Genomic DNA, 12083 nt, shown 5'->3' on the forward strand with positions numbered 1-12083 from the left:
TCAGCCTTGCAGCTTGTTTCATCTCCAGCTGGGTGCCACAGTCAAGCACCACCTGACCGTCCTGGTGGGCTGTGCTGGTGAGGTCACCCAGGTTGTGATGTGTCCTGTCTTGCCAGTGATGTACCCAAATCACACACTGGTGCCATGGAATGACTGGGGGGCCTGGCTCACTCTTATTTTGGGTGTGTGTGCAGCCTCCATGTCCTAGGGAAGGCTGCAGGACAGGAGCAGCCTGATTGTCCAGAAATGTTTGCCAGCCCCACAGCTCTGCTCTTCCCATGTTAGAAAACCCTTCCAGAGAGAGGGCAGCAGAGAAATGCCATAGATGCTTCTGATGTTTGGAGTGTCCTCTCTAGAGCTGGAGAACATTATCCCAGCCTTGGCTGTCACCTCAGTTCCCTGCTCAGTGGAATTGTTACCTGGGGGTTAAGTGGCTGAAAATCCCTCCTGGAACTCCCTTTGTTACCCCAAGTGCCTCTCCAGAGAACTTGTGCCTCTGTTTCTCTTTATTGTTGCTGGCTGTCATGTGAGCTGTGCTGCACGTTTCCTGAGTAAAAGGAAAATTACAGTTATTTCAGAAAAGGCACCGAGCTTGTTTGCCAGAATGGCTTGCTGGCTTTATGACTTTCATCAGAGGTCCCTGCTGAATTGTCCCTTCTGATCAGTAGCAATGATCTTTGCCTCTTAGCCTTTCATGCCAACTCCCTTTTCAGTCTATGCTAAGAGTTGTGCAACTCTTGAACTGATTCCCCATGGTTAGCACTGTCCTGTGTCAAACAGAGCCCTGTAAACAAATGTATCCCAGTTCTCAGGCTCCCTGAGCCTTGTTTTTATGGTCTGTGACTTGAATTCCCAGGGTTTTGATAATTCAGACAACCTGCAATAGATTATTAATAAATTATATACTCTTGAAGTCATAACAGTGATGTTACAGTTTCCTTTTATTTCCATGGTTACCTTCTGTTGTGATTAATCTTTTTAATGCTTTGTTTTCTTTAGAAACTAGATGCCAAATCACTTATAAAGCTGAATTTTGCAAAAAACAGTGAAGGTAAGTGCAGTCATTTTCTGTGGTGGTGTTTTGTTGGGTTTTTTTCCTTAACAAGTGCTTTAATAAATTCTGGTTTGTCTTACTCATGGTTAACTTAAGTAGTTTGTGTTCTCTATCATGTTTTTTTTTTTAGTAGAATAATTGCTTCTTGTGAGTGATATGTTTACCTTCAAAGTTCCATTTCTGTTTTTCTTTACACTGGGGAGCTGTAAATTATTCAGCAATTTCACTTTACTATACATGCTACTGCACTAAGGTACTGTTTACTTTAAGGAAAGAATCAGAAAAAGTAAAATTTCTGTAATGTTATCTTATTTCCAACTTGCCTGTGGCAATATTTGCTGTTCACTTGGTTTTGAACAGCTTTTTTTTTATAAAAGGGATTAGACTTAAATAAACACATGGGATTTTATGAATAGAAGCACACAAGACAGCTGCCTCGAGTCTTATTTTTGCAAGATATAAAATCAGCCTCCTAAGAGAGCTTGGTAGGAACAAAAGAGAAGAGTGGAGATGAATTCATCTTCTGCAAAGCAGATAATGATTTCTGTGAAATAAAAATGGCTAAGATTAGGTGGGAATAAAATTCTGGAGTGTCTGTATCCTTATCTTACCAAAATCTGTAGATTACAAGTTCTTTTCTGTAGCTGATGGATTTCTTCTATGCCATGTGTTCCATCTGTCTCAATAGCAGGGTGTTAAAAATTGATCAATAGTGGCCAAGGCTTTTGAAAGATACCATGAGATTGTGCTTTCTCTAAAGAAGTCCAGCTCACACTGCTGGGGTGGAATGACAACAGCCATAGAGTTTCATAAGCCTTTTCCTTAAAAAGGTTCATTCTGTGACATTAATCAGTCAAGGGAAAATGCGACAAAAGATAAAAATGAAGTGTTGCATTTCTGTCTGTCAGCAAACTTTTCTCTAAGTCATAACTTGAAATGGTTGTAGGATCAGAATTCTCTGTTCACACATAAATGTGATATAAAAGATCTTTGGGCCTTGCACTTTCTCACGTTTAGTGATCACTTATGAGCTGAGTACTTTCTATCCAGATCAACATGTGTGTGCCCTCAGCAGTTTGGCTTTTCCTGGGAATGAGAATATGGTGACTTGTTCTTCTGTACAAAGCTTGAATGAGGCCTCACATTTTGCCAGTCTGTTTCTGTATCCATCAGTTGGACACCTGGGAAAATCCCTTTCTAAACTTCTCGAGTTTCAGTCCCTTGTGGCAGTGGCTTTCCTTCAGCCCTGGTGGCATTAACAGAAGTGTCCTCAGCTTTGCTGTGCAGGGGACAGAGCTGCCTCTGGTGGCACAGTGAGGGCTCAGTCTCTGCAGGTGTTTGCCTCCTCTGTCCCCTCAGGTGCTGAGAGCAGCCTGTTCTGGCCTCCCTGCTGGTTTTGATTTTCAAATGGTAATTAGGAAGAAAAGAACTAAATAGGCCCAACTTATATCAAAGATCTCACCCAAACCTCCAGGTCTAGCAAACCGATCAAGTATTAATAATCTTCTTCTAACTGCTTTCTGCTGACATTATTCAGACATTTTTCTTTTTCCTCCTACATTGCCTCCCATCAGTTTGCTTGCTGTGACTTGCTTAATATTTATGCTGACCCTCCTGGGAAAATTCACAGCTTGATTAGAGCAGAAGTTGGGTTCCTTACTGAGTAACGTGTTCAGATTTAATGGCATTCTGCCTGCCACATTTGAATACAAAATGCTCTCCTCTGCTTCAAGCACAATAGCTGTTGTGTACTTTTCTATGGGCTATAAGCTAAAGTTTTATTCCTGGGAACAAGAGTGATACAGAGCAATGGACATGATACAAGGTTCATGTTATCAATAGATCTTAGATTACAATAGTAACAATTATATTGTGGTATTTCATAAATATCAAGCAAGTTGGACAAAGTTCTGTGTTAGGAAATTGAAGGCAATAGATTTCAAAATTGCATTTTCCTTGCTTGTTTTATAGCTCTCCTAGCTGTTACTTTTTCAAGCACTTTTTCTGTCACTGGAGAATCAAAATGTTATTAAAACACCATTGAATACCCTCTGAAGTTGCACTTTATATTAAAAATTAATGTAAATGTCATCCACAGAGATCAGAAAAATTAGCTATTTCAGAGCAGTTGCAGGTGTTCATGTGAAATGTATGGTTTTTCCCTCTATCAGGCAAGTACCACTGTCCAGTGCTGTTTACTGTATTTACCAATAACTCCCATATTGTGGCCATCAAGACTACTGGAAATGTGTTTGCCTATGAGGTAGGTTCTCTGTTGCATTTCATGATTAATATTTTTTACTTGATGCATTTCAGTCAAAATCACAAAATGTTTTAGAAAAACAAGTAAATTTTGTTCTTGTTTTACAGCCAGGGAAATTAAAGAACAGGAGATAGATTGACTTCATAAATTGTTGTCCAACTTTCCAACTTTAGCCTTCAAAATAGGAAAAATTTTAGAATATTAGTTAAATAGTATTTCTAAAACCTTTTCTTAAGTTAATCTGCATGTACTGAATCTTGTGTTTCAAAATGAGTGGCTTTTATATTCTTCTCAGTTGAATTAATGGACAAATTTTCTGTTGTCTTCTTTCTGATACAGTGTCATCACAAAAACACAAATTGCCTCATTTCTATTTGAATCAGTGAATAAAAAAGAGCATTTTAGCTGGAGCTGGGGGAATAGGAGAAAGAATGCCTTAATGGACACTTAAACTGCATTTTTATTCCTGTTTTGTGAACATCTATGTAAACCCAAGTGGAATTTTAATTGTGACTTCTTTGCATAGTCCTTACCATAAAAGAAAGATTTATTTGTTTTTCAGTAGCAAAGAAATCCTTCAATTAATTAATCCATATCCAGTGTTGTAAAAAGTCTGAACACTGGAACATCTTTCTGAATTCCAGTGGGACATTCAGATACTGAGGGTGGAACAGGCTGGAACCATTGCAGTCAAGGAAAAGGCTGGATTCATCATGGTTTTGAAAACTTGCTCTGAGGTAGTAGAGCTGTCCTCACCTGTGACAGCAGTCTAGATCAGACTAAAATAGAAAGTATTTTCTGTTCTTGCTGCAAGCAGGATTCTTTGGCTGCTGGGGTTTACAGGCAAGGATGAGTTGATGAATGATCTTTGTTAAACCCTGGGCAGTAGTGCAGAGCTCTTGCTCTCTTTGCTGCAGTTTGCAATACTGGGCTTCCTGAATGGGCTCTGCCAGGAGGGTGTGTGCCCCATGTGGTACCACGTGAAGTAATAGCAGTTACTGGTGTTTGATAAGCATGGAATTAATTTATGCACTTCTGGAGGTACTGGGACATAATCACTTCCATCTGAGGACCACAGAGGACATTTGGGTAAATAAGATAGATTCAGGGGTCTTCTGCAGGTAAGAGCTTAGAAAATGAAGCAAAATATTTTTTAAAATTTTGGCAGTACTTTTATGATTAATTTGGTTTGAATGATAGACATAACTATGGAATGGAGACTGCAAGGTTGTTCTTTAAAAAACAATCCAGCAAACCACACAAAACTGTCAAGTTTTGTAGGGATGAAAGACAAAAGCTTCTAATTTGTTAAAGCCCACATTAAAAATATTGCAGCTGCCAGTTGAGAATGAGGGTGAAATTGTTTTCTTTATTATTTGATCTTCAACAATTTACTGATATCGCCTATTTACTTGTAATATTTACACACAAGAATCAGATTTTTGCTGTCTGTGTCTTTTGCCTGGCTGTTAGGCAGTTGAGCAGCTGAACATCAAACCAAAGAGCTACAGGGATCTCCTGACAGATGAGCCCTTCACTCGGCAGGACATCGTCACGCTGCAGGTGAACTTCTCTCTCTGTCACACCTTGTCCCATACAGGGTTTTATTTTGCAGAAATGCTGCTGTGTACACTCTTCTAGCAGGAAACTAGAGCAGCTGAACAGAGAAACTTCACTGTATTTTCTTTATCAGATGAACCACAGAGGTTCCATGTGACACAATCTGGATGAGTAGTAACATGGTCTGTGGTGTCAAAAGAAACAATGTTTACAATGTAAAGTATTTAAACTTTGAGACATGTTACATTAAGACTGAAGTGGGTTGTGCATCTTACTCTTCCAAAGATGTATACAAGAGTCAAAGGTTCAGAAAAGTATTTCCAAAAGTATTTTCCAAAGAATGTTTCTCTAAATGTAGAGTAAGGCAGCAGGAAGACTTTCTCTAATTGCTTGTTTGGAATGTTTTGCTTCTTAGTAGATACCAATGTTGGTTCTTTGCTGATTTGAAGAAAATCAAAACCTAAATTAAAAGAGCATTGTGAATTTTACAGTGTAAATGATATTATTGACAGATGAAGTTTAGTATCAAAGGATCTAAAACTTTAGTTTAAAAGTAGGTGCTTTGAAGCTTGCATAATTTCAAAACAGGGGAAAAAAGATTCCTGGATCATTATTACTGAAATCATGAGTTAGTATGCATCTCATGAACACTTAATTGCCACTAGCCAAGACCAATACAGTCTAATTCAAATAGAAGAATATTTTTCATTTATGTCTAAATTTAAATAAAATGTAACTCTTCTTCCCTACTCCCCAGTGCTTAACAGCATGTTTTTAAATAATTTTCCTCTGTTCCTTTGGGCTTGTTGATGTTCAAGCTAATGCAACAAAGCAAAATGTTTTTATTCCAATGGATGCAAAAATACAGCTTTTTTTCTGATTGAAAGCTCCCAACAGAATGTTATTTCTGTGTAACTGCATGGTTGCTAATGGATTTGGAAAAGTAAAAAAAGACAAGTGTCTAAAAATGTGTCTGTGCACCCGTATGGAAAACCAAGTTATTTTGAACAAACAATTGAAATGTGCAGTCACTAAAAAATATTTTGGTATGTTTTGTAGGGTTGGAATTGGATGTATGTATAAAGAGTGTGTGCTTGTTTCTTGCCTAGCTTTGATTTTTCACAGCTGCTCTAGTCCTCTAAATCTCAAAGTGCAACATCTAAAAATTTTGTCATTCCCTATGTGGATTTTTATCAGTATTTTTCATCTTCATTGTTGACATGTTGGGTTTCTGTCTTGCTTGGAGGAATATGTCTAATATGAAACTAAGTAGATTCTGACAGTTGTGCAGTCCAAGGTCACAGACACACGTGCCCTGCACCTCTCCCACCTCCATTTAGGGTGGCATTCATAATTTGTGAGTAGATTTGATCCTCTTGAGTAAACAGTTCATTGTGGATTGGTGTTATCTTCTGCAGTGTACAGTCTTGTGCTACACTCTTCTTAAATAAGTTTAGAAATAACAAAGACACCCCCATCTTGGGATTGGACTGCAAGAGATTTGACCATTTAAATGCTGTTAACCAGATAAAGTTTGACCTTTTACCAGACCAGTCTATAAATATTTTTTTCAGAATTATTTTTAACAGTCTAAAATGGCTTCAGGCTGTTGAAGGAGAAGTCAGAGCCATTGACTGCACTGCACAACACCCTCTGCAAACCTGCACGTAGAGCTTGATTTCTCCTATTCAAATTCTGCCCTACCCTGACTTGCTTTGTTGAGGCCAGGATTCAACCTGAAGTGGCATGACTAGCCTGGGTTTTAGAATTGCTTAAGTAGATGTGGTAGAGAAATGAGTTGTTATTTTCTCGCAGTGTTTTCTTCATATAAATTATTGAAAGCCAGACCGATGTCTCCGCTCCGAGCTCTCTTGTTGACAACACTGCAGGAGGCGTGGTGGCTTCAGGCTTCACACTGCCAAGCTCCACCACCTGTGGCTCTGTTTCTTAGCCAGAGTTCATGACTGCAATCTGTTGTGTTTCAGAGCTCTACCCCAATTCCTCCTTCTCTTAAATTTCTGTGTTGAAATTTATCACTTTGTTGTTTTCTCATTCCCCCATGTAAATTGAGTGCTGTGGTATCCAAGAGAGCTGAAATTGAGACTGAGTTGGTATCACTGACCCTGCTGTTTGGCAAAAAAGTAGATATAAAGGAAGTTGCTATAAAAAACATTCTTTGCTTTGCAAATAACAGCTGAATAGGGCTGTCTAATAGCTGTGTTTAGCAATAGAAAATAGCATTTCCAGAGGCTGACTCTGAATGTCCTAGGAAACAGAGGGGGTACCTGTGTGTGGCAGTGAAATACAACGTGCTAAGTGGAAAATATGAATGATGTATGTTTACAGATTATTTGTATGATCACATTTTTCCTTATTGATACATAAAGGACCATCCTACGTCTGCTTGGATTTTACCAGAATAGTAATTGGCCTCAAACTTGGCTTCTCTCTCCTGACATATATAAGTAAAAACACAACAAGAAAGATTTGCTCTTTTCAGAGGAGGCAGAATTGCATAATATGCTTTTCCTGTTCTTGGTGCTAAACATTATTCAAATGCAAGTCATAATCCACCCTGTTATCTTTTCTGCTAAGCACCATCTCATCTGGTTGCTTTGAATTTAGTAGCAGTTATTTATGTGTTATTTACTTGTTAAAAAGGACAACTTTTTTTTTTTTAATTCTAAACTAAAAAAAGCAGAATCACAACTTCAGTTGTTAATAATACTGGGTTAGGTCTATGATGTGCTTCTCTTTGTAGAGGAATCTGCAGTGCTTCCTACATGTAGTCCATACACAGAAATGACTTTTTCCCCTGTTGAAATGAAAATGTCCTGGGGGGGAGCATGGCAGTTTTTCATCAGCATATGGCCACATTATCCAGCCAGTCAGGGCAGGAGGGAAGGAGTAATACCATGTCCTGGTGAGCAAGATACATTAGCAGTACTGGAATGGAGCTATTCAGGTGGCAGATGTCATGGATTCTAGTTTAGGATTTTGCTGATGATGACAGAAATGCACATGACATTGTTCCATATGATACCCTCCCTAGATTAGCACTCCTGGTATGACTGGCTTTTTAGACTGTAGCTCTTTACACTAAAGTTTAAATTTTCTTGTCTTAGCTTTGTGATCTTGCTACAAACTCAAGTTTTCCATCTTCTGCAGTGCAGGTCTTATATTTTTACAAGTTTCTCTCTCCTTATCATTATTTCAGATAATTTTTCTCCCAACTGTACCGGTTCATGTCTCTTTTAAATGGGATTTGCTGTTGTATGTTGTCTATGTTTCTCAACTTTAAACTGAATTATATTCTTTTCCTTGATGATGATCAGCTCAGCCTAACTCAGCATCCCTTGAAAATGTCATGAATGTGTTCCCAGCTGACAGACAACTCAAATGCTGTAAGATTAATTAGGTACTCTTAATGAGTAAGGCAGGATGTAAAGGACTTGGACATCTGGGGGACAGGGTGTCTGTCATGGAAAAGCTGATGTTGTTAACACTTGTTTGCAGTGTTCTTACATCCCTCTTCTGCTTGCCATTCTGCTACATTGCTGCTCACCATTTCAATTGGTTTCACCATTTCAATTTGTTTCACCATTTTGCAGTTGGTTTCAAGGTAGGATTGAGCACAGCTTTTAAATAATAGTGCATTAGACCTCAATTCAGATCTAGGTAATTCTGCCAGTCCTATGTTTTGCATATTTTCATCTAGTATTCAGTCTAAATGTTTAACCTAATTTGAGATTATCTTCCAAGTAAAATTTTGGGGGATTTACAGCTCAATGTCTACTGTCAAATCTTTATGACAAAATCTGGTAGAAATTATTATTAATTAGTGTGAATGTAAATTCCATGTGTGTTTCAATCCTGTATTATGCAAATTATTCTTTGTGTAATGATGTGGAACTTAATGGCAAGCACATAAATACCTGTCATCTGAATTCCCCCTTATGAGACCAGGCAGGCTGAAGCAAGTGTCTGCTCCAGCTCAAGCTGGAGAGAGGAGCAGGGTCAGGTAGTGCTTTGCTGGACACAGTGATGGACTTCCCATCCCAGCAAGTGTCAGAGGTCCTGAGGAGAGCAAAGTAAGAGTGCTGAAATATCCAGCTTTCACATCCCATTTGATAGCACCCTGTCAATTTGTCATCCTCCACCATGGCTCTGTTCACGAACAAGAGACAAACTTCATTTTGTGAGGATACAGCAGAAATTATTCCTGCTCTGGAAACTCTCCAAAGCTGTGTCTGAGCTGTGTGCTGGCAGGGGATTTAATGGAAATGTGGCTGTGCTTAGTGGCAGTGCTGCAGGTGACAGAGAGGCACATGTGGGGGTTCCTCTTTGCCTGAGGAATTGCAGTGAAACCCCTGCCCTGCTGTGCCAGGGGTAGCAAGCACAGCTTGCAGCCTGCAGAGAGCCTTCCCTGGCAGATGCAGGCTAACAAATGCATCTTTATACTGCAGAAATGGAGAGGGGAAGAGAAGAAAACACCAAGTCTGGGTAAATGTTAACAGGTTTGCTGCTGTTAAAGGGAAAAAAGCCTCATAGTGTTGTGTGCTTCCTTCTGTCAGTTTTATTGTTCCTATAGAACTTAATCAGCTGTGGACAAGACATGGCTCCCTACAAGCTGTTCAACACCACTGACATTTGTGGCAGGAAGCACAGCTAATGAGCAGAGCTGGAGGTAGCTGAGCTGCACACTGTTAATTGATATTTCACTCCTCAGCTATTCCTCATTTGCTCTTTGTGTGCCAGAAGGTCAGAGCAGATTTCCTCATGGCTGTGGGTGAGGTCTCTGAAGGAGAATCCTGCACCAATGGAGGTGCAGAGTAGAGGGTGAAGAAGTGGGACATGGTCAGCATATGAGGCTGACAGTCCTGAGCATAATTAGGGATGCAGCATGGCCAACCAAATGGTGAGAGAAATCAGGACTCAAAGAAATCACACAGTCTAAACCTGCTGGTTTTAACCTGCTTTTTGGGGGCTTCTGTGTGGTGCATAAGATAACAGAGTTCAAGCTGTTTCCCTGAGTAGGTAAAATCAGAAAATGACTGGAAAAAACCAAGTGGAATAAAACTTGAGATTACCTGTTTTCAGTGCTCAGCTTTCAGGAAAACACTAAATATGAGATTTTTAATAGTAATGATAGTTAGCAACTCTTTGAAGTATATATCTGTGCTAGTAATTTTCTAAACTTAAGCTTATGGTTTGTAACCTTAATAAGAAAAACCCTGAGACTGCCAGCCATGGTGTTTTGTGTAGGTATTTTTAAGCATGCTAAGACAAACAAAAGTAGGCCATTGTTCATCTTCCTTTCTGGTTTCTGTGCACTTACACAGAACTTATTTCTTAGGTCTTTGGGCTTCAGGCCTTAATCTTAACAGGATTGAGAACATCCCCATGAGTCCAGACTTTCTCTGTGACCAGGAGAGGCAATTAACTCATTAGAGCTTGAGGCTTTGACAATGTGAGTGTGTCTGTCTGCCCATCTCTGTGGCATCTTGTTTGGACTGCTCTGATTCTGTGCCCAGTAACTGTCATGGATGCAATGAGAGGAGCTTGGCAGGCTAATTATTAATGTTTAGACAGTTTTCTTCCTGAAGTGGTATGTCTAAAGACTTACAAACATACAAAATTTTCAAAGTCTTATCTTTAAAAAACTTATATCTCATGTTGTAGGGCTCAATACCACCAGTAAGGAAATGGTTTGTGTCTTCTGCAGCACAGGTTGGACAAGTCAGTTGTGTTTCTCCTCTTGGGGACAGGTGAAAGCAACTGGTACCTTGTGTTTGACTTGGTATTCACTGCAGTACTTCCACAGTATGCTAATTCTGATTGACACTAATTCTAATCAAATTAATTCTAATTGAACTTCTCTTAGTATATCAAGATGCTGTATTTTAGAGGGAGGAATAAACATGTCCTAGGTATCCTGTACAAGATGACACTCAAATTTCAATTTGAGGAGCTATTTTTGAGGGGCTATTCCACTGACAGAGGGAAATCTCTTTTGGGGTAGGAGTGTTGGTTGTCCCCCTTCTCAAAGGAGGTGAGACTCTTGCTTTGCAGAATCAGGAATACAAGGGACAGCACTGTGAACCAAACCTTTGTCAGGGTTTCCATTGGGACAGATGGCCCATGTGGCTGTGATGGAAGGAGGAGCTGGGTCACAGTTCTGGGGTTTGGAGTTCAGCTCTCCCAGAGGGCAGGTGGACAGCAAGGAGAGGGAGCTGCCCTGTGGCCTCTGCTGTCCTGCACATGATAATAGATGCATTGCCACAGAGGGGGCTGGTGGTGGTTTGGAGAGCCCTGAGGAATCTCCCCTGCAAGTTTCCTTGTAAACATTTTGCTGGAGTTGCTCAATGCCTGTGATGAGGCTGGTTAAGCCACACAGATGTTTGAATGGACTGTGGCTGTTAAACAGTGTGAGCTAATCTGATTTGTGGTACCCTGAGCACAAGGCCCTGGGTTTTGTAAGGCACTGGCAGTGGTGATGTCCTTTATTTATTTTTAAACAATCAATAAGTCAGTAAATGAAGACTCTTTATTTAGAGGAAATCATGAAGGTGTTTTCTGTTTCATTTTTACTGCTGCCTTCCCTCCTGTTCATGAAAAATTGTTTTCAGGAGTCAGTCTTGCCCTTCAGCTTTGCCATGAACTGCAGACATGGGTTTCTATAAATCTATTATCTCTATTAATATTTATACACAGATATTTTTTCCCTTTCCTGAAAGGGTAAACAGTCTTTCCTCCCTTCACCTTTTGAGGTAGTACATTTATGTGCAGAGCAGTGATTGCAGTCTTGGAAAGCTGCAGCTTATGATTGCTGCAGAGTATTTCAGAGTGAAAACATCTTGTGAAAACACACAAAGCTCTTTCTCCAGACTTTCTCTGTGTATCTTGTTGACTGTCAGAAAGCAGGGCTCAAAATCATCTCTATTCACATATATAAATAGGTATGTAAGGTAGTAAATAGTAAATACACCTGAGTGCTGGGGTCAGAGGAAATAAAAATGGCTAAAAATCAGATCCCAATTTCCTGGTTTTAGTAGTTTTTTTCAAAGATTGTCTGTTTATAAAGCAAAATCCTAAATAGGTAATATTTTGGGGCAGTTCTTTTGTCTCAGTGAAGATCTATTGGAGGGGTTTAGAGGGACAGGAAATATTAGAAAATTGTTGTCTGGTGATTAGGAAAGGGGACAG

At 39.6% G+C, this 12083-nt stretch overlaps 1 protein-coding gene across 1 annotated transcript in view; it reads left to right on the forward strand.

Moving 5' to 3' along the window:
* PPIL2 (peptidylprolyl isomerase like 2) overlaps positions 1 to 12083 on the forward strand; it is a 68146-nt gene that overhangs the window by 13561 nt on the left and 42502 nt on the right. Inside the window, exons 6-8 of the mRNA XM_059485332.1 lie at positions 1000 to 1051; positions 3226 to 3317; positions 4791 to 4880. Coding sequence (XP_059341315.1) covers positions 1000 to 1051; positions 3226 to 3317; positions 4791 to 4880 — 234 coding nt within the window. The remainder of the gene's footprint in view (positions 1 to 999; positions 1052 to 3225; positions 3318 to 4790; positions 4881 to 12083) is intronic.

This window comes from Ammospiza nelsoni, chromosome 18, assembly GCF_027579445.1.
Source record: "Ammospiza nelsoni isolate bAmmNel1 chromosome 18, bAmmNel1.pri, whole genome shotgun sequence".
Taxonomy (NCBI): Eukaryota; Metazoa; Chordata; class Aves; order Passeriformes; family Passerellidae; genus Ammospiza; species Ammospiza nelsoni.